Consider the following 23,524-nt stretch of genomic DNA (forward strand, 5'->3'; position numbering starts at 1 on the left):
ATGTAACAGTTTTAATCCGTCTGTGTGCCGAATACTGCCTTGTATATTGTATTTTGGTGTGCTGTATATTTCTTTCCAGTTGCAAGACGTCAGGCCCCCATTAAAGGTAGGCTCTTGTTTCCTGATTGTTTTCCTGCATTAACCTGTACTGTGGGGACAAGGTGTAGTTACCAGCTTACACATAGTCACACACCGTAGTTTTCCCGTCCCATAGGTCCCTGGGGTTACGCTGGTTTCCAGAGGGGGTGATTGAGTATCTCATTGGCAGTGCGGCACAGCTCAATTGAGTTCTAGGGGCGGCCCGTGGTTCTGGTTGAGTGTCCTAGTCCTCAGTTCCGCGCAGGTTCTCTGGCCGTTCCGGAGTGGGATACGTGTTCCGCCTGAGCGGAGGCAGTCGTCGCAGTTTCGGTGGTGACGATCAGTGGTTCCATGCGGCAGTCGACACTCTGGTAGGTGTGCTGTTCAGGTGAGCCTCTTTTGTGCCCTGTGCAGCCGGTCCTTAGGATCTCGTGGGTGACCCCATAGCAACAAGACAGTCTTCTTGGTACGACCTGGGTGAGGGTGTTATGGAACAGCCCTCCGGAATAGACCGTGAACACCGGCTGGTGTTGACCCGTAGAGTACAGTGAGTAGGTCCCGATAGTAGACCACACCGAGTTAGTTGTTGTTATATAGTTGAGTTGCGTTACCAGCCATTAGTAGTTGTTAGGGTCTAGTCGCCTGTTGCAGTAAGTAGTTTTGTGGGTGTACATCTTAACCTCACTGGTAGAGCAGAGGGAGGCTGCGTGTTACAAAAGTGGAAGCTGCTCAAATCAATTTATAGGCCATAACAGGTGCTTGAAAGGGTGGGGTTATCCTGCAAGGAAACTACACACAACATTTTTTCCCCCAGCACACTGCAATAGCCAGCAACAGATCTGCCATTTCTACTGTAGATAAAAATGCAAAAGTCTTTGTTGCACACATTTGCAAATGTATGTTTAAGCCATCCGCCACGCCAAGGCGCTTTTGCTAATAGGATGGTCCTACTCTAAACAATGAGAGTCCCATATATTTGGGCCATACATATACCAGCATAAGACTTTTGCAACTCATCTTTCAAGGACTCAACAAGCGCCATTTGGGAGAGGGACAGAGAATGGTTAGGTGGCAGAAATAGAGCAGCAATAGAGCAGGAAGAGAGGAGTATAGAGGAGGCATTTTTCCTAATTTACTCTACAAAGTGTTTGGGGTGTCATATTCCCCCCCGTCTACAAAAAATATTTTCTGACTGCTGAAATTCTAATATACCAGCACTATATATTTCTGAATTTGCACTAATAAGTGTAGGGTGTAATATACACCCAAAGAGAAAAGGCTGCTTTTTTGTAACTTTCACTGTAAGTGTAGGGTGTAATATACACCCAATTGGCTTTTTACTTTGGATTTCAACAGCTCTTTTTAGTGCATTGTCTGGCACCCTGGATTGGTGTGTGTCTGATAAAAGCACACATCCCGGGGGGTCTGCGCTTGTTGACATTTAATAGCTGAAGAATTACCTCACTTATCCAAGAAACAGGAGGAGCAATCGATCGTTCCCATGTAGTACCTGTATAATTACCTCACTTATCCAAGAAACACATGAAGCGCTCGTTGCAATGTTTCCTAGATTTGATAGGAACTGCCGTGTGCTTGAGTCATTGCTCTGTCGCTTACCATCCAGTCAGATTGCTGCATTATTTGGCTGAAAGTGTATGAAAAGCATATTGTGACCTGTGAGAGGGTCAAAATTTAATGGAAATGACTGGAAATTAGTGTTAGTGAGGTTAATAATAATATAGGTACAAAATAATACCTAAATTATATTATTTTACCTGAAAAAATTTAATTTTGTAAAAAAATAGCAAAACCAAACCAAACCAAAACACAAAGGTAATCCAGATCCAAAACCAAAACCAAAACACGGGGGTCAATGAGCATCTCTATATTTAATACATTTCTCTGACCACCATTGCATCTGGTTGGTTGGGTGGACAGTTGTGCTTTGGCTGTCCTTTGCGATCTCACTTCTAACACCACTTGTGACACGGGCACCACTCTGGTGATGCATACACAAACAACTTCTTGCTGAGTAAACAATGTATTTACTCTGTATTTTCAACTTCTATATGTAAAGCAATATAATACTTAAAATAAGGTGGTGGAGAGTGAGAAAGTTACCTGTGATAAAGGTAGGGGCACATGGAGAGAGTGGACAGACAAAGGAACAGATAGGGAAATAAGAAAGGACACAGGGAACACATTATGCATACCTCACAACATAAAGAGTCCCAAAACCCCGGTCCAGCCAAACTTCGTCCACAAATGGCACATTTCCGTAATGCTCAGCCCACTTTCATGCTAAACCTCACCCCTTTTGCGGTCTGCAAATTGGGTTGTCCCACTAATATTGGGACAGTCGGGAGGCATGTATAGAGGTATAGGGGTATGTAGAAGGAGATACATTAGTGGAGAATATATTCAGATGGGGTACGGGGGATATAGCAGGGTGTGGGATACATTAGGGATACAGAACATATTAGGAGTATAGGGGGATATAATAGGGGTACAGGGGTATGTAAGAGTGGGTGGGGTACATTAGGGATACTTGACATTTTTATTAGGAGTATAGGGGGATATAATAGGGGTACGTAACATGTGATACATTAGGAGTATAGAATATATTTAGTAGGGGTACAGGATGAGGGGTACAGAGGTGGGATAGATTAGGTGTACAGAATATATTTAGATGGGGTACAGGGTGATATAGCAGGGAGTGGGATACTTTGGGGGAACAGGCAGAGGGCAGGAGTCCCTGTGCAGTTGGGAAAGGACTATATCTCCAATCATGCTCTGCGGTGTGGGCCAAAGTGGCGGTGATTGGCGGGCGGGCAGACCAGTGAGAGCGCTCGGTGTTGGAGGGTGCAGCAGCAGTAATAATACAGCAAGATGGTGCTGTAAAAGTACTATGGTGTGACGAGTGCCTGGATCTCTGGCGGAAGGGGCAGTCGGGAAGAGGGGTGGTGTACAGGGGCTTATCGGGGCAAATTGTAAGGCGGGCAGGACAGTTCACGGAAATCTGGACTGTCCCGCTAGAATCAGAACAGTTTGGAGGCATGCATTATGGAAAGTTGAGGGACACAAGAGGTTTGAGGGAAAATGTACACAAAAGAAACAGGAGAAATAGAAACATTGCACACATCAGGGTATGGTGAAGACACAGGAAACTTGAAGAGGTAATTGGACATAGAATAGATGGGGAAAACTGGGTCAGTAGCCTGTATTATTTAATGTGTTATAATATACTATACAGTATTCAAAAGTGTGTGCTTTTGCATTTTAAATAATATTCAATAAATATCAACTTCTAGAGGCTAGACAATAATAGATGACGTAGCAGAAATAGAGAAATATTATTGCGCATGGGACATTTCCAGGCACAAATCCCTAACTTCTGAAAATAGAGACAGCTGGTAACTAAAGTACTGTATAATAGGTGTCAATGAATGCATAATACATTGCACTAGAAACGCATATAAAACATGGAACTTTCTGTAGTTCTCCACTCTTGACTCCAAATGCTTAATACTTCCTATGTACCGCTGCAATCAGACCTATTGCACATAATATGTAAATCATCAGTGAAGTCACGCGCAATCAGAACTCTTCCTATACTCTACGGTGGTGCGTGCTGTAGAGAAAGCGAAGCTTATTGGTTATTTTCAAGACGGAGGCGGGGCCTTATGCGGCACATTTTTCCCGAGGCTGGCTGGGTAATGCTACTGTAATGGAAATGTGTTATAAGGTGGATCACTGCTAGACGGTAGGGATCACTATAAGGGTAGAAATCCTGGGGCCCTCTGTTAAGGAACAGTAATTGTCAGCGTGCTCTGCCAAACTTGAATGGCAACGAATGCTGGGACTCTTCGTTACACAAGATGAAAAACCGGTGCTATTTAGTGTTTCCAAGTGTTTTAATAACACGGAAAGTGTTGTTTCCATAACCAATACAATCATCCAGAAATAAATATTTTACAAGGAAAACTGTTTAGCGAAGCAATAGATAGCTTCTGTCATTTGGGCTAGTTCGTCTTAATTACTTATTGTTACTTATATATGTTCTGACTAATGTGCGAGAATGGTTTTTCCTAGAAAATGTATTGAGTCTGTGTCTTATATTACTTAAGAACGACACTTAATTTTTGTATTCATTGTACTTTAAAAAAATAAAATAAATAATAATTATCAATAAGCAGCTGCAAACCATTTTCACGTCCAAGCTACATAGACTACATTATATCTTGAACATTTATCGTTTTGAAACTTGCAAATAATATCATACAACAAATTTGTCCATGCTGTTTTGTAGAAATGTCATCTGACACAGCTGCATGTCTCATATAGTCATTTGTCATTGGAAAGTTCTTTGGAACTTTCAAATCGGGTGACATCAGTTCTGGGGGAACAAAGCTGCCTATCTGAGGGCAGTCAGAACCAGTACATTCTTGGGTCCAATACCCTGATTGGGAAAATTTAGAAAAAACAGAATGGAGTTTTTTCCTTATTCTCATGTTCCCTTGGACTGAACACAGGTGCAAGGTTACTTAAGTTCTAAGTAAGCGATTTTTGTAGCCAAATGGTATTTAGGCGCAGTGTGCACTCTGAAGAATGCATCAGTGCTTAACAGACCTTGCGTAGGACAGATACACCGGTTTTATTTTATTGTTTGACATTACATTGGTTCGGTTACATTGTTCCTGTTTTAAACTTTTATTTTATTGGAACCCACATCGATTGTTAATTTGATTTAAAAAAAGAATGCCCCTAAAACATTGTTGGGAAATATTTGGCTGTGAAATATGTGACCGTTACAAACATTTTTATTTTACTCTGAATATGCAGTAATTTACCGTACAGTAACCATCTATTACATGGTTCCCGTATGTGTCATTATGGACATTGCACGGGCCACTTTGTGTGACACATTCCAGCGATACTTTTTATGCTGCAGACGTATTGGATCCTTACCATGGCAGGTGAGAATTATCTTGTTTACTTTATAAGACACTGAAGACCGATGCTTGCATCTCTCAAACTTATGTGCATTTACCTTTTATCACTCAGTTAAAGCTGAAAAGTGTTTATATGTTTCTGTTCTTTCTTAATTTGCAGCAACATTCATACATCTGTTTCACAAATGTATAAGATATGTGTTTGAGGAATAAAGAACTCCAGCCATATCCCTGTAGTTACTGAGAAATGTGTTGCTTAGCACATGCATCTCCCAGCGCTGGGGTCATGGGTTTCATTCCAACCTGGGCACTATGTGTGGAGTTGTATGTTCTCCCAGTGCTTGCTTTGTTTTCCTCTGTGTGCTCTGGTTTTATTGTAATAGTTACAGCAGTCATCCAATCCATGCTCTTATCACATGATGTGTTGGAGAGCTGAAATACAAAATTCTTCTGCTTTCTGGGGAAAGAGATTTAACATTATATACTTTGTTGAGCAATATTTACATTTGGGAGGACATCTCAGCTCTTTTAGTTTAGTTGTTTGCTACTAAACGATGCTGTTAAGTTTTAGTGTGCCTTATTGTGTACAATGTGAACTCCGGGGAGGGTAAATGTATTATGCCACGTGTTTTGCAAGTCGGCGATATTCGTCAACTTTGGGGGACAAATTTAAAATGGCAGTGTCTTTAAAAACAAGTTTTGTCTTCAAAGACATTGCCGTCTTAAATTTGCGCCGCAAAGTCATTGAATATCGGCGACTTGCAAAAACCATGGCATAATACATTTACTCCTGGGAAAGTGTACAGATACAGGAGTTCAGGCACTGGTCCAAATTGTGAACCTAAATGTTCATCACATCTGTTTGACCTTACACGCATGGCTCTAGGTGTCATGGTCCTACCTTTTTTTCCATCCTGCTATATCATTTTTGATCAGATTTTAATACATGAACCTAACAAATATTTAAAATTGATGGGGCATTGTAGACCCGTAGGCTGGGCTCGGCAGAGTATGTCCATTAATGTCTTTTAAGAATGTTTAAAACTTGCAATAATTTTTTTTCTCCAGGACCTGGAGCAAGTGCTGATGCTGCAGCCATCCTTTGCTTTGAGTATTTTGGAAAAGGTAAAAGCATATTTGTATTCCTAATTGTAGTTTAAAAAAAATATACTGCAAAATATGAACCTTCTGGTGTATTACACATATTGGCAGTTTGATAAGCTTACAGCAATCCTGGCCAACATATGGTTCTCCAGGTTTTGTGAAACTTCCAGCATGTTGTACCAGTAGATAGCCAGCTGATAGCTGGCAGGGCATGCTGGGAGTTGTAGTTTCACAACACCTGAAGAGTCACAGGTTGACCAGACCTGGCTTAAAGTATTAACTGTACTTGAGTTATGGTTTGTTTTTGTTTTTTTTTTTCTTTTTAGTGCTACAGGAATAAATGAACCGCCAGATATTTGGGCCCAATTAATACGACTGAAAAATGACTGCACAAACTGGCAGTTGTGGTCCAGACACATTTTCCACCAGTCCCAATAGACATCTGATTGATCCTGATCAGATGTTAATATGGATCGGCGGTTCTGTTGGAACCACACCTGCAGTCATTTGTTGCCAATTTGGTCTAAATTGTCCTAGGCAGACTTGATTTTCAGAAATGCAGTGTGTATTAGTTGATACACCGGGGCAGGGCCAGGGGCTATCACAGCAGCTTTTGTCAGAGCTTTTTGACATGTATCAAATCCCATCAGGACACTGTTAAGATTTGGGAGGAGCTGTCTGTAGTGAAGGATGGAGGTGATAACCTTACTTTCCCCTGCAGCTTTATTAAAAGTTAATATTGAGCAATTTAGAAATCAGCAAAACCAAGGTACGCTCCTTTAAATTAACGAAATTTGTACAACTGAATAAAATCATTTGAGAAAATGTTCCCAGGAGAATTAAGTCCACTGTGTATGTGAAAAGAAAAAATAGTTTGTTGTTCTAAAAACAACAATATATAGATCACTGTGGAGTAAATTTATCAATTAGCAGTTACTTAAAACCGGTTTGCCGTCATTCTTTAAAACAACATTTTTATTGAAGGCAAAGGCCATTGGGTTTTGCCTTTTACACAATTTTAAATAAAGCCAACAAATTGCAGAGAATCGGGGGTTTTAAGCAATCGCCGATTGATACATTAACCCCGATGTGTCAGAATACACATAATAGGAGTATTTTGTGCACAACAGCTATATTGGGATAAGCTGAGGCATCTGTAGGTGATTTTGAGCAATGTATTTTACCATAAATGTTGGTGTTTAGTGGTCCTTTTAAATTTTTTTTTTTTTTTTTGCAGACCAATAATCATCCATTGTGCCAAAAGCACCCTCCATCACTGCAGTACAGAAGATTATTCTTGACTGAGCTAATAAAAAAGGTGATAATTCAGCATACTGTTACAAAAGTAATAGATGTGTTTTATCAATATTTTACATTGTATTATTAATTTACAGTAAGGAAATAGATTATTTCACAGTAGGCTAACATAAAAAATGTGGTATATGAAGGAGAGAAGACTTGCAAATTGCAACTGCTGATAAGAGTGTAATTACCAGCAATAGCTACAAAATCTGTGAGTCTTGTCTTCATTTGAAATAATGCAATTTTCTTGCCAAATTTAGATACATACATACATACACACATTACATTGGCTAAGAAGGGTTGTTTGCAAGTCAGATCTTTTGGTGACTGGCTTGCTAGTTTTCTATGTAACAGACTGTGAAATCATACTGTGCAATTTTTGGACTTGTGCGATTACAGCATAAAGATACTTGCAATCCATCGCCCCTTTCTGTGTACTCTAAACTGTCCACATCTCACTGCCTTACAGTTTGTCTTGTTGTTCCTATGCGTTGGTTAATATATGTTTTATGCTGTGTGTATTTAGGTTAATTATTCTGTAAATTAGAGAGATTATTCTTAAATGTTGCCTGGTGGCGTGTTTAATCAGACAGAAGAGAGCAATGGGTCTTGATTGAAAAATTAGCATATGCAAATATCATACTATCAACCTCTTCATGTTTAGCCAACAAGGTCATTGGCTTACAGTACCCTAGATAAGACTCCTAGGTACCTTCTCCACAACGGTCCCCAACCAACATGGGGGAGGATGCTCAGGGTTGAGTTTTGTCATATTCCCATCTATCACATTCAGGCTACTGCCCCTAATTCATCCACCACTAGCCCCACCACTGTGGAAATATTGAAGGTGATATAATCTGTGTTTTTTGACTGTGTTGGTGTTTTCATGGATTAGTGACTAGGAACTGCGCTTACATCACGTATATGCTATACCTACAAAGAATCTTATATGTCTGGTGATTGTATATCCACATGTCTGTATTGTCATCTACAGAATAAACTGCATTTTGGTTGCAACAGTCTGCTTAGGTGATTTCATATAAACCACTAGGACATGCATTCCTCACACAGGCTTCTTCTGTAAAAACTGATTATTAATTGATTCATATACAGGGTCTTGGTCAGTGAAGATACAGCAGTCATAATGGGCATGCTACAGTATGTTTTGTCATTTGAGCTTTTTACCCTGTATCAAAACAATTTTAAACAGTGTCTTATAGCTAAGAGTACAGCTATAGCTGTTTTGTGATGGTGAGAGGAGGAAATAACTAAAATTTATTTTCTAACAAGGCTGCAGAAAATCAGCATAAGGTCAATTTAATTTACCTTTGTTTCATATATGAATATATTAGGTGTTTGATGTCTTTTAAATCATCTTCGTTAGCTGCAGTGTAGATTGATCACTAATCATGCTATCATACACATTCATGAAGTATAACAGTATATTTATCTGTGTGTATACCACCACATTCCTTCGGTGTATGTGTGTGTGTATATATATATATATATATATATATATATATATATAAAAATTAGTGTGTATATTATAATATGTGTATTATAGTATATGTATATGTATGTGTATATATAATGGTAAGTAATTCTTCACTCTCTGTTCTCTGCAGCATGAGTGTACAGGAGCAGATCCCCTGGATGATTTATATAGTGCACTGGCTGAAGTCTTAAACTCAGAAGACACTCCAGTGTGCTACAAAAGTTACTGTTTAGTAAGTATTTACATTTTTAGTTTTATTGAGAGTAAAAATGGAAATGAAAGCCAAGCTCTTTCAATATTGATAACAATATTTTATACCTCTATATTATACATAGTATACAATGGAAAATAATGCCACATTTCAGATCATATATTGAAGGACAGACAAATTTAGTATGCTAGATTCTGTGAAATCTATGATCTGATATTGAATTTTTGATTTACAAGTTAAACTCATTTGTTTTAGTTCTATAATATGAATGATCTTTAAGATTGCTTTTTACATTGTTATGCTATTGGACCACATTGTTTTTATATAATAATTAATAATTGCACTTCAGCTTTAGGACAGTATCACTATTGGAAGCGTTGAGCTTCCTTCTGTTTTGGCTTTTACATACCCTCATTCATTGATAGAGATAGCTAAGCCAATATTGTTAGTTAGCCCAGGCATCGAAAGGCAATATAAGCAGAAATTATTCTGTTACTGACAATTTAGAAGACACATTTGTATCCAATTTATTTATTAATTAGGGTGTTTCTTTTAAATAATTGACATTTGTTTTGTTATTTTAGAAATAATTAGTGTTTAAAGCAATACATTTAATAGAACTGCTGCAGAAGCCAACACTGTTTTGTAACTTAAACATTGAATCGCTTGGCTGCTTCTCTTTCAGTAACCTAACGAGATGGCTGCATTGCAGTCTAATTAATCAGACTTGCTATGTTGTGTTAATGACTTAAAGGAAAAGGATCATTTGTCTGTTTCCATTTCAACTAGTGATACAAATAAGAGATTAAAACAGTTTGTAACAACTAATTGCTGATGGTAACAAACATACTATTAAAAAGTTTTACTCTTGAATGCATTACATTTTGAAATGCTCATATTTTTTATTTTTTAGATTTTGTTTTTGACCATAGATTACTTTTCATCATCATTTATTGATATAGCGCAACTAATTCCACAGCACTCGATCACATCGGTCCCTACCCCAATAGAGCTTATAGTCTACACACAGACAGACAGACTAAGCTCAATTTTGATAGCAGTCAAATAACCTACTAGTATGTTTTTGGATTGTGGGAGGAAACTGGAGTGCGTAAAACACGGTGAGAACATACAAACTCCACACAGATAAGACAATGGTCGGGAATTGAACTCATGGCCCCAGTGCTGTGAGGCAGAAGTGCTAACCACTAAGCCACCTTGCTGCCTGTACTTTTATATTGGGACAGAAGTTTGGGACACTAGAATTGCATAGGTCAAAATATTGACATTTGTTTTGTAGCCTTCGGGGGATGCTGTAACATTATCTGAAAATATTGCAATAATCTCAGAAGGGACTACCGGCCTAGTGACATGGGAAGCTGCTTTTTTCTTAGCTGAATGGGCAATTGAAAATATTGACATTTTCAAAAATCGGTAAGATATTGTGGTATCCGTTTTAATAATGTGTTTGGCAATTTTCTAAATAACATACATCTTTCCCTCGCTGGTGGCAAACAATATGACAGTAAGTGAAAATATGCAGGAAAAGATAAATTTGTGCAGGTCTCAATCTGTACAAGGTGTGGGGTCTATCTTGCCCTGTAACTAAATTCATTCTTCCACCCATATTGCTTTTTTATAAATTGCTTCCTACTGGATGCTCATCACTGGTATTAAAGTGCTACCTGACCTAATCCTATCCACCTTGTTTTAAAGTCCCTTTTATTCTTAAAGAATTCCTGTGAGCAGGTTTCTGATTGATATATATATATATATATATATATATATATATATATATATTTTCTCAATGCCTTGTAATTATTAGATTGTGATAATGTTCTGCATATATAGCTTAATCTTTACAATACTATAGAGTATACAATCAGTGGCTGTTACTACAAATGTAGTGTTTTTGTGAGTAAATAATTGTAAATTTCTTAGTAGCTAATAAACAGAGCTCCAAGTTATCCACAGACGTCTCGCCTCAATGTACCTGTAAACATGATGGGCCTCGTTTTCCGTGCAAATCGACTAGTGACAAAGAAAATTGTGTGCTGTGTCTCATACACCCCAATTTGTACAGGTGTGTCTAGATTCCACCAAGGTCAGGGCCAACGCCAGCATTTCCAGAGCACCCCTGTCAGAAGTTTGTGTATGCGGGGATTCAGAGGTTATAGTGGAAGACACCCGAGGCAAAATCATTTTTTTTTTTTTATGTGGACAGGCTGGCGGGCCCTCCTGCTGCTCTTACTGGGCTTCCCGTATTCCGCCGGCCCTGATCATTTGTGAAAGAGCAGATGTTTGCAAAGGTCAGTGGAAGGGGTTTGGCAAAGTGAGTGCATTCCTTGTAAACTACAGAGTTGGCAACTAGTTTGTTGAGATTACTTGGCATTCCTTGCTGTATGGAAAGGCGCACAGTAAATTCCTCTTAAAGGACTTTGATATCTGCCAGCTTAGAGCTGGTGCATATGGGGTATAGAGTAGGGCAGACGAATGCTGGCACTTTAACTTTTAGTTAACTAAAGCTCTGGCTCCACCCCCTCTATACCCCACCTCCTGCTAGAGGCCAGTCTAGTTCAAGTGCCCGGCGAAGCGGGCTGTGCACGGGGATGCTTAGCAGCCAGTTTTTTACTTTTTTTACTATCTTATTATTTTAATGATAGTGGAGACTGTGTCTCCCGAGTTCCGACAGCCGGCGGCTCGCTGAGCCGCGTAGTCGGCTGTAAATCAGACTCTACGCTGTGGGTTCATTCATTCTGCTCTCGATAGTGTGAGGCAGCAATGGGAGAGATCTGTGGAGCGCACAGCACGGACGGCTGTGCGCTGGCTGCGGGGGGGGGGGGGGAGCGGAGGTGCCGTGTAGGTCCTCCTTGTCTGCCTGCTCCCTCTGCCGATTATTTAACCCTCCATTGGAGCCAGACACAGTTGTTGGTGGCTGGGGTCTGTCCTCCAAGTACAGAGAGCATGCTGTCTGCACACACTGCGTCTGGAGGGTTGGCAGCAGGTAAGTGAAACTCTCTCAGCATAGTGCTGTGAGAGAGACATTAGAAATCGCAGTGGGTTCCCTGAGCTGGCTGTTTTTTCCTAAAAGCAGTCTGTTTAATTGAGTAGAGATAAGAGTTCTATTTTTAGCTCAGGGAACAGGGTAAGGCAAGGGTCACTGTCTCAGTGAGCCCTGCTAGGCTGTGGATTGGTGGAGTTGTTTGTCTGTCTTAAATGTTAGCCAGTCCAGAGCTGGGCCCTGAGGGGGGGGTGTGTTTTACTCCTCGGCACTTCCCCCGTGGTAGTCTTTCACTCCTCGTGTGTGGACACCTGAATAGGCAGCCATTTCTAAAGCTCCTGCTTCTCCCCTTTTCTATCCTGTATAATGTAAGGTAAAGGGTTGGGGGTGGTGTGTTTAGCCTTAGTATTTTTACACATTAAGGAGCTTTTGGCTGTATTGCAGGCTCACTTTCTCTTGTAGTTTGTGTGCTGCTTGTTATCTGTATTGTGTGTATTTTACTGTACTGTTTTGTCCCATCTTTGAACATGTCTGAGAGGGAAAAATCTACACGTGGCAGGGCTGGTGCTTCTATGTTAAGTTTCACCTGTGCTGTATGTCATGTTAAGTTACTGTCTGGGTAGTCAGGAACACAGGCTCTGTGTGTGTCCTGTAGGCCCACGGAGACTACTCCTGGTGAAACAGTTGCTGTCTATTCAAACACGGAGGAGCCTGCTTGGGCTCGGTCTCTATTTAATACAGTGGAACTGCTTGCTCAGAAGGTACAGTCTCAGGCTGCTCAATCTTCTGATTCTGCTTCCTTAGTTCAGGCTTTACCTGTTGTTGCTCCAGTGCAGTCTGTAGAACCAGCCTGGGTGCAGGGTCTTGCATCCTCAGTACAGGGTCTGGTAGTGGTCTCTCCCTCCTTGGAGAGGATGATGCAGTCGGTCACTCCGCCCTCCTCAAGTAAACGGAGGCGGGTGGCTGCCTCTTTTCTGGGACATGGATCTGACTCTGATTGTGGTTCCCAGGGAGAGGGTCAGTTACCGCTGGGCTCTGAAATAGATGCTGCTTCTCTGGTGGAGGTCCCAGCAGATCGTCGGAGTGTGGAAGAGTTAATTCAGGCGGTGCGTCAGGTACTTGATATTCCTGAGGACCAAGTGCCTGAGGCTTCTGCATCCTCTCTTTTTGAAAGACGCAAAAAGAGGGAGGTGGTTTTTCCGGCCTCTTCCCACTTGGAGGAGTTGCTGTTGAAATCTTGGACTTCTCCAGACAGGAAGTTTCAGGTGACTAAGCGACTGCAGTCGTGTTATCCATTTCCCCCTGAGGTTCTCGCTAAATGGGAGACGCTTCCTCAGGTGGATGCAGCTGTGGCGAGGTTGGCAAAGGTAACTACTATCCCTCTGCCTAACCAGGCCACTCTTAAGGATGGTGCAGACCGGAAGGTTGAAACCGTTGTTAAGTCCATTTTTGTGGCAGCGGGTGCTTCTTTGAGGCCTGCTTTAGCATCAGCATGGGTTAACAAAGCTGTTGATCGCTTGTCGGAACAATTGTCTGAGGGTTTGTTGGCTGGCAGGCACTCCTCTGAATTGATTCCTTTAGTGGAACAGATTCAGAGGGCAACGGATTATTTAGGTGAAGCTGCTATGGAAGCGGGGACGATGGGAGCGCACATTTCTGCCTTGGCAGTGACAGCGCGTCGGACTCTCTGGTTAAAGTCCTGGGAAGCTGACGTAGAGTCCAAAAAGGCTCTGGAGTCCATTCCCTTTTCAGGAGGTGTTCTGTTTGGTCCTCAGCTGGATTCCTTTATTAGTCAGGCATCAGGAGGTAAGAGCACTTTCCTCCCGGTCAGTGTTTCCAAGCAGAGGATGTCTAGATTTCGGGCCTTTCCTTCCGCAGGTAGGTCTAGAGGACAGTATTCCTCAGAACAATCCTCCAGAGGTCAGACATCCACCCCTAGAGGTGGTTTGCAGCGGGGACGTCAGGCCTGGTCTGCGCGTCGTCCAGCTGCTAGGCCAGCAGACAAACAGTCTGCATGACGGGGATTTTGCTCCTCCACTGTCGTCAGTGGTGGAAGCCAGTCTTCTGCGGTTCAGGGATCGGTGGTGTCATTCCACTACCGATGTCTGGATTCGGGGAGTGGTGAGCAAGGGTTACAAGATTGATCTGCTCGGTCTCCCTCCCAGACGGGTTTTCACCACGTGGCTTCCGTCATGTCCAAGAAAACGGTTTGCTTTAACAGAGGCGATTCAATCCCTTCTGTCTGCCGGAGTGATTATTCCGGTTCCTCATTCTCAAAGAGGTTTGGGGGTTTTATTCCAATCTTTTTCTTGTGACAAAACCCGACGGCTCCTTCAGACCGATTCTCAATCTAAAGGCTTTGAACATTTAGATAACACTCGGCATGGAACAGGGAGAATTTATGGTGGCTCTAGACATCAAGGATGCATATCTCCATGTGCCCATTTGGAGGGGTCATCAGACCCTGCTGAGGTTTGCGGTTCAGTCAGAGCACTTCCAGTTTCAGGCTCTTCCACAGCTCCACGAATCTTTACCAAGATCATGGCGGTGATGGCTGCTTTGCTAAGGGCCAAGGGGATTACAATCATCCCCTACCTGGACGATCTGCTTCTAAAGGCAGATTCTTCGCAGAAGCTTCTGTTACACATTCAGGTAGCAATCCAAACCCTGGAGTCGCATGGTTGGATTATCAACTTCAAGAAATCCAAGTTGATCCCATCACAGCGGATGGTGTTTCTGGGTCTTCTATTCGATACCCGTCTGAGACGGGTATTTTTTCCTCAGGACAAGATTTTAGCCTTACAGGGGATGGTGAAATCCCTGTTGATGGCAAGGAGGCCCTCCATTCATTTTGCGATGAGGCTTCTGGGCAAGATGGTATCATCATTCGCAGCGATCCAGTTTGCTCAGTTTCATGCACGGCAGTTTCAGTTGGAACTTCTGTCGCAATGAAACAAATCTCATCGAAGTCAGGTTTTTCGCCTGTCTCCGCAGACGCGCCAGTCGCTGATCTGGTGGCTACACAGGCAGAATCTCTCCAGGGGCCGCTTGTTCTCCATTTGGAATTGGATTCTAATTACAACAGACGCCAGCCTTCGGGGTTGGGGTGCTGTATGTCTTCAGGCTCAGTTTCAGGGGCTTTGGACTCAAAAGGAGTCCAAGCTTCCAATAAATGTCTTGGAACTGCGCGCAGTGTTTCACGCTCTAAAAAGTGCGCAACATTTGCTGCAGGGAAAGCCAGTAAAGATCCAATCGGACAATGTCACAACAGTGGCATATCTCAATCATCAGGGTGGCATGAGGAGTTCTCTGGCCATGAGGGAGACTCACAGGATATTTCTGTGGGCAGAAGCTCACGTTTCGGCTATCGTGGCCATATTCATTCCCGGAATAGAAAATTGGGAAGCAGACTTCCTAAGTCGGCAGACTCTACATCCAGGGGAATGGTCTCTCCATCCGGAGGTGTTTCAACAGTTGGTGATGAAATGGGGTCAACCGGATGTCGACATGATAGCATCTCGGTTGAATCACAAGGTTCCCCGCTACTGTTCCCATGCGAGAGATCCCGGAGCAGTCGCGGTAGACGCTATGTCCGTCCCTTGGAAGTACCGCTTAGTGTACCTTTTTCCTCCGATAGCCATGCTTCCTCGAGTACTGAAAAAGGTGAAGAGAGAGGGTGTTCCAGTGCTTCTAGTAGCGCCGGATTGGCCGCGCAGAGCTTGGTACACCGACGTGCTGTTCATGGCAGGAGGTTGGTCGTGGCGGTTGCCAATTCGCCCAGATCTTCTAACCCAGGGTCTCTTTTGTCATCAGGGTTTGCATCGTCTGGCTTTAACGGCGTGGCTGTTCTTAAGAGCTAAGGGGTTTTCGAGGCGGGTGGTTCAGACCATGCTTCGTGCTCGAAAGCCAGCTTCAGCCAAAATATATCATCGAGTTTGGAGGACATATATTGGTTGGTGCGAAAAGAAGGTGTATCCTACATCTTCTTTTCGCCTGGCCAGGTTACTGAGGTTCTTGCAGGACGGCTTGGATGCAGGTTTGTGCCTTAGTTCTCTTAAGGGTCAGGTGTCAGCTCTTTCAATTTTCTTTCAGAGAAAACTTGCTGTTATACCTGATGTGCAGACTTTCATTCAGGGTGTTCTTCATGTTCAACTTCCTTATATTCCTCCGGTTCCACCATGGGATTTGAATTTGGTGTTGAGGGCTTTACAGCATCCTCCATTTGAGCCTTTGAATTCAGTAGATTTCAAATTTCTTACTTTGAAAACGGTTTTTCTTTTAGCCATTTCAACGGCACGCAGAGTTTCAGAGCTTGCGGCTTTGTCTTGTAAGCCTCCTCTGCTAGTTTTTCATGAGGATAGGGCAGTTCTTCGAACTAAGCCATCCTTCCTTCCAAAGGTTGTCTCTAAGTTTCATCTGAATCAGGATATTGTCATTCCGGCTCTAACTGATTCCTCGTCTTCTGATAACGATGACACTATTCGTTATCTTGATGTGGTTCCTGCCTTGAGAATTTATGTTAAAAGATCGCAGAAGTTTCATAAAACTGAGGATCTTTTTTATTCTTTACGATGCTCACAAGAGGCTGGCCAGCTTCTAAGGTGACCATTGCTAGGTGGATTACGGCTGTTATCCGCCAAGCTTACAACGGGGCTGGGGAGCCTGTCCCTGATAATCTACGGGCGCATTCTGCAAGATCTGTAAGTGCTTCCTGGGCGGCACGCCATGGTGCCTCCAGTGAACAATTGTGTAAAGCGGCCACGTGGTCTTCTGTACACACTTTCACAAAGTTTTACAGATTTAATGTGTTTGCCTCTAGGGATGCAAGTTTTGGGAGAAAGGTGCTTCGGGCCGTTTTTTTCTGAGCGTTCCCTCCCGTGAGACAGCTTTGGGATGTCCCCAAGGTCCCGGTGTCCCCCAAGGGATGTGAGAGAAAATGGGATTTTTATACTTACGTAAAATCCGTTTCTCTTAATCTGTTGGGGGACACCGGGCACCCACCCTTAACGCTCTGGTTTTTCCTTCTGTTTGACATGTTGTTTGATTGTTAAGAGAATGTTGTGTGTGTTAAGTTTATTCTCTTTTCTTTGGTTCTCTCTATCTCCATTTCTGCAGGCTTGGTTAAACATAGACTGGCCTCTAGCAGGAGGTGGGGTATAGAGGGGGAGGAGCCAGAGCTTTAGTTAACTAAAAGTTAAAGTGCCAGCATTCGCCAGCCCTACTCGATATCCCAAGGTCCCGGTGTCCCCCAACAGATTAAGAGAAACGGATTTTACGCAAGTATAAAAATCCCATTTTTGCACCTTCATGTTGCACTTTGGTGGAAAAGAGCATTTCTAAGTACAGCTTCAGGTGCATAAAAGTGACACATAAGAAAGGCAGTTCTGATGTTTTCTCACTCAGATTAATGTAAGGTGTGAGGCTAGACTTTGCAGTATTTTAGGAGAAAGACTAAAATATTTTATGATAGGTTTGGTTAGAGGTTCAACTGTTGGGTATGGTAGGTCTTTCCGAAAGTGTAAATGTCGGTACTTAAATGCCCACACTTGCATTGTATAGACAAGTGGACAATGTTGTCAGTGTGATTAGCAACATTGTGAATGTTGCCAATCACTTTGCCAACATTAAAAGACCAATGCCAACGGGTCCAGGTTATTGCCCTTGCACACTGCAAAATTGTGGTGGCTGATCGGTTTATATCAAAAAGACACAGGATCCTCTGCACTCACCAAAGACACAATCAGGGCTGGATTAACCCGAGGTCTAACTGGGCTACAGCCCAGGGGCCTTGGGCATCCAGGGGGCCCTTGACAGTGCTCAGTGGCATTATTGATCTGTGCGGGGCGGGGGCGCCCCCTGGCCTGATCAATGTTGCTGAGCCTGTCACTGTAGTCCTTCCGCGGTGCACAGTCTCACTTTCACAAGATCTCCTCAGTAAGGAGCTTACACCGTGCCTCGGAAGGACTACAGTGACAGGACAACAGAAAGATGTAAGCGCTGGGGGGGCGGCAGGCGGCTCACGGGGGGGGCTCATGGGGGAATGAAGGCCCCCTTAGCCCAGGTGCCTCCATTCCTTTAATCCGGCCCTGGACACAATAAATGCTATTCGTGCTGTACTTTGTTCTAAAAACAAGGAATGCACCTAGGTTTAGTTTTCACTCATTTAACATTTGTGGTAAAGAATAAAAATATATATCATGGCCAAATAGACACCCAAACATCACATCCATATATGCTTGCTGAACATATCATTCCAAAATTATAAGCATTAATATGGAGTTGGTCGCCACTTTGCTGCTATAATAGCCTCCACTCTTCTTGGTCTTTCCACTAGATTTTGAACTTGGCTGCAGGGATTTGCATTGATTTAGCCACAGGCACATAACTGAGGTCAAGCACTGAAGTTTGGTAATGATGCCTAGCTCACAGTTTGCATTCCAGTTCATCCGAAAGGTGTCTAATGGGGTTGAGTACAAGGCTCTGCAGTTCGGTCAAGTTCTTCCACACTATAAACCAGAATCTTTATTTATAGATATATATTTATAATCTCTATTTAACATATAAGTATTAATATATATCTCTAAAGATATATCTTATATTCTAGATATATATATTCTAGATATATTCTATCAGGCTTGCAATTGATCAGTTTATAAAACTAAATGTCCAAAAATTACTTTTAGTCCGACCATATATGATATAAACACATTTATCACATATGCATATGATTGGCTCAAGGGGATCTATTTCAATAGGGTCCAAGAAATATATCTATGCAATAATAAATATACAATCTACACAGATAAATTATTCTTAGCTCATTGACTATGCGGAATTTATTTGTCCAAACCTTTGCAGCCTGACATAAATATATTTCTATACAATTTTACAATATGTAGATGTGTGTGTACGTACGTACGTACGTGTATATATATATAATATATATATATATATATATATATATATATATATATATGTATGTATTATTATATTTTTTTTTTAATGATCTCAAAAATAATAATAATGGTTTTGGTGAACGTAAGGACACCATAATAAATCTTTGTGGTGGCAGAAAAGGTGTATTCATTGTTAATTACCTAAGGTAACACCAGTCAAGGCCAGCTGTTCAAATTGCTGTATCTGGGACAGGTTAGGCATTCGTGACACAACCCCAGACCATTATTCCTACTCCACCAAACTTTATAGTGAACAGTACGTATTTGGAGTAGCAAGTGTTCTCCTGGCATCCGCCAAACCCAGATTTGTCTGTCAGACTGCCAGATGAAGCGTGATTCCTCCCTCCAGAGAATGCATTTCCTCTCTAGAGTCCAATAGTGATATGCATTACACCACTCCAGTAGCATTGCTCATAGTGAATGAGGCTTGTGTGCAGCTGCTTGCCCATGGAATCCCAATCCACAAAGCTCCTGACAAACAGTTCTTGTGCTGAAGTTGCTTCCAGAATCACACTTGATCTTGAATGTTGCAACTGAGGACAGACAATTTTTAACACGTTTTGTGCTTCAGCACTCGACGATCACTTTGTGTGGCCTACTGATTTGGACTTACAGTTGATCAAAACAACTCTAGCAGGGCAGAAATTTGACAAACTGACTGTTGGAAAGGTGTCCGCCTAGGACAGTGCCACATTGAAAGTCACTGAGCTCTTCGATACAACCCATTCTACTGGTATTGTTTATGTCGTTGAAATGGCCAAACACACTAATCAGAAGAAGTGATCTATTTCATCTCCATAGTTCCAACTTGGTGACTATTTAAATTGGAAATTTGCAAATAAGCATCCAGTGATCGGGTATGAAACCCTAATTGTTTATGAAAACAACCTGTGGTTTCCAGATCACAGTATAATATATTAAAATATGTTTTGTTCTGCTTTACACCAATGTGAAATGTACATAGGAATGGTTTCAGAATATTTCTTATTCTCATGTATGAATCTAAAGACCTGTGGTTTTGGATAAATACGTTATCACATTTTAGATGGTGTGTGTGTGTGTGTGTGTGTGCGTGCGCTTCATTTTAAATTTGTTCATTATGTTTTGAGAACAATTTTAGAACTTGGAAGTGGAATTGGATTGACCGGACTGGTTATATGTAAGAGCTGTTTTCCAAAGAAATACACATTCAGTGACTATCACCATAAAGTGCTCCAACAGCTCAAGGAAAATATACACTTTAATGGCTTTGTGCTGGATAAAGATCATGGTAAATTGGACAACTTTGTCCAAGAATATGAAAGTGTAAAGAATGACAGTGCGGTTCCTCTATCAGTAATTCAGCTTGACTGGGAGTCTATTACAGATCAAAAACTTTCACATCTTGAAGCTGATGTGGTTATTGCAACAGGTAATAATAATTTATAATAATAATGTATTAATAAATGTATAATTTGTTAAAATAATCATTTAAAAACAACGTCTTCTATGTAAATTAGTATTCTTAGACATTAAATTGATACCTGGAACTGTGGTTCCCCAAGTTTATAAAACTTCTCTAATTGAGCACCGGTCCCTTATGTAGGTATTCCGAAAAGCTGCACCAATGAATAAGATAATTTATAAAAGCGCAAAAGTGCGAATTCTGTATTGTGAATGTTCCTATATTGAAAAATATGTATGGTGCTTACTTGTGAATTTTGCATGTTCTGATCAGAAAACGGTGCTGAGTGTAGGCTAGGCAAATGAACCAGTTATGCATCCAGTTTGCAGGATAGGTTTATGTAAATGAGATTCAAAGAGCGCAGAGGGTACATTCAGGAGGTATTTTTTTGGGAAGATGCCAGCATTCTGTAAAATTACTTTAATGTACTGCATTATCAGAGGTTAAAGAAATCTAGGGGTAAATGTATCAAGCTGAGAGTTTCTGTTGGGTTTGAAAAGTGGAGATGTTGCCTATAGCAGCCATCAGATTCTAGCTATCATTTTGTAGAATGTACTTAATAAATAACTAGAATATGATTGATTGCTATAGGCAACATCTCCACTTTTCAAACCTGCCAGAAACTCTCAGCTTGATAAATTTACCCCCTGGAGCCATCCTATACATTTAATGGGATGCCCTTTGCACTTTCTGGGTGCACATTCTTTTGGCACAAAAGTAGGCCAATCCCCTTTTTGTAGGTGCAGTTCCAAGAATCAGAGAGTGGTTGTTCATTGTGAAATGTGTAAAGGAGTGCTCACTTACACTAATTAATGACTATTAAATAAGTTTGAGGACTGACTGCTTATACTTATGGGTTATACCAAAATGGAGGTTTGCTGCAGTCAATGTATCACGTGAGGTTATAAAACCATTAATGTTACTTTGTATTGTTTTTAGATGTCGTGTATGACCCAGAGATAGTAATATCATTTTCAAAAGTATTAAAGAAGCTTTTCCAGTGCACAAAATTTGGAAAGAACCTGGAAGTGTTTGTAGCTTCTACAATTCGTAACTCTGAAACATACAGATTGTTTCAAACAACATTAGGTAAGTTTGTTCATACCAGTTGTTCCAGTCAGAAATCTTCTGTTAACTGAACACAAACTCTTAACTACATTTATTTATTTTTTCTTTATATAACAATTCTCACATGAATTCAGCACTAAGGAAATCCTCTTCACAGTGCTGACATTTACTATTTTTGCTGTTCAATCTTTTATGTGAGAGTCCTACTACAATTTATTAAAAGTCAATTTAATGATGTAACTAAACCCTTACAAAAAAACTACAAATACCTCATCCACTGATGTGAAATTAATCTCTTCTCGTTAAATTAATGATAATGAACATTAAGGACTACTAAACACCAGCATTTTGTAGCTATAGAAATGTAGCATTAGTTCTGTGCATCTTCTTCCTTTTAAAAGATATGTAAGTGGTGTGTTCTTTTCCCACAAGTGTTTAAGATATCCTCATGAGCATTAGACATGAGTATTTAGTTTGGGTACCAGATTAATTTTGGCTCTGAATAATTTAAGTGCTGGGTCATTTAGGCTGGAACAGATATTAAAGGCTGGCATTTGGAGAGTCCTGGTTCAGTATTGGGGAGAGGAGATTGCATACGACTTTAAGTATATATACTATTGGGGTAAGGAGTTCCGTGACATGATAAATATTTGAAGATGGTTTTATGTGAGACTGTAGTCTGGGGGAAGAGGTCTTCATGGTTTGATATGTATATACTGTGAAGTAGGTGCTGTCTCTACATATGTTAGTGAGGGGCACTATGCTAGATATATGGTGTGATGTGATAGAATATATGGGCAGCATGGTAGCACTGTGGTTAACATCCCTGGCTCACAGCACTGGGGTCATGAGTTTGATTCCCAACAGGACTCTATCTAGCGTATGTATGGGTTTCCACTGGTTGTCTCCCACTCTCCAAAAACATAGTGGTGGGTTAATTGGCTCCTGCCAAAATAAATGACACACACAGACTACACATATATTATGGTTTATTTTGACATGAGATAGATATATATATATATATATATATATATATATATATATATATAAAATCCCAACACTTTACGGCTTAATATGTCCGATTAAGGCTTGTTCCACACCATCTAAAATGTAAGAAAACTATTGACACTCTTCCACTCAAACTCCAAATAGCAATGAAATTACGATGATTAAGGCAGACGCCTTAATGGATGTGTTCCTTGCGCAGTGCAGACATGGTATGCCATCACATCCTCTGGTTAATATATCCACTTCAAAACCAAGGACATACTGGAAAAGTTGAAGACTGAATAAAATATGGTGCTCAGAGCCTAGTGAAATGACACCTTAAATGGATTTGGATACTTTTTCAGCCAAGAAATGGTATTAATAAGTAGAACAAGATTATAATTCCAGGGAATTTAGCTGACTGCCATGTATTATGTCAGGAAGGATTTTATTTTTCACTCCAGCGTACTTGTATATTCTCAGTGTTGCTTTTCTTTTCCCTTTAGATGAAGCTGGCCTGAGCTGGCAAGTGATTACTAACCATAAGAAGAGGATATTTGCTTATGACACGAACTGCACCGTTGAACTTTTAAAAGTGGTTTTAAAGATGTGAATATTAAATATTTGTAGGGGGTTATTTTTGGCTATTAAATGTAAATTAGTTTTCTATTTAATGTGAGCACAGAATCAGATGGGTGTGCCTTATTTAGTTTCCACCCCATCACAATAGTTTATATAGACAAAACCTCCAACAGCACTAAAAGGACAGCCTCAATTTCAACACTCCTGAACAAGGTGTGCAGACGGACAAAAGAAAGCCTGTTTGCAGTATTATACAAAGGGCATGTTCAGAGTATGTGACACTGTAAGAATGTATATTCCTAAATTTACCAGATGTTCAATAAATGATGGGCAGAAAAACCAAA

The 23,524-nt window shown here is 41.1% G+C and overlaps 1 protein-coding gene across 4 annotated transcripts; it reads left to right on the forward strand.

Annotated features, from left to right (window-relative positions):
* The first annotated feature begins 3,740 nt into the window (after positions 1-3,740).
* EEF2KMT (eukaryotic elongation factor 2 lysine methyltransferase) lies at positions 3,741-23,524 on the forward strand. 4 transcript variants are annotated; one of them, XM_075179853.1, is made up of 9 exons: positions 3,741-3,802; positions 4,921-5,054; positions 6,099-6,155; positions 7,372-7,452; positions 9,062-9,163; positions 10,443-10,576; positions 20,209-20,510; positions 21,483-21,632; positions 23,105-23,524. In XM_075179853.1, the coding sequence occupies exons 2-9, from the start codon at positions 4,950-4,952 to the stop codon at positions 23,209-23,211; spliced, it is 1,038 nt and encodes a 345-aa protein (XP_075035954.1). In that variant the 5' UTR covers positions 3,741-3,802; positions 4,921-4,949; the 3' UTR covers positions 23,212-23,524. The 4 variants fall into 4 exon arrangements, with proteins under 4 accessions (XP_075035954.1, XP_075035953.1, XP_075035956.1 ...); XM_075179852.1 differs by having other exon boundaries at positions 3,759-3,841; XM_075179855.1 differs by lacking the exons at positions 3,741-3,802; positions 4,921-5,054 and adding an exon at positions 3,824-3,841.

Source organism: Mixophyes fleayi, chromosome 7 (assembly GCF_038048845.1).
Source record: "Mixophyes fleayi isolate aMixFle1 chromosome 7, aMixFle1.hap1, whole genome shotgun sequence".
NCBI classification, from domain to species: domain Eukaryota; kingdom Metazoa; phylum Chordata; class Amphibia; order Anura; family Limnodynastidae; genus Mixophyes; species Mixophyes fleayi.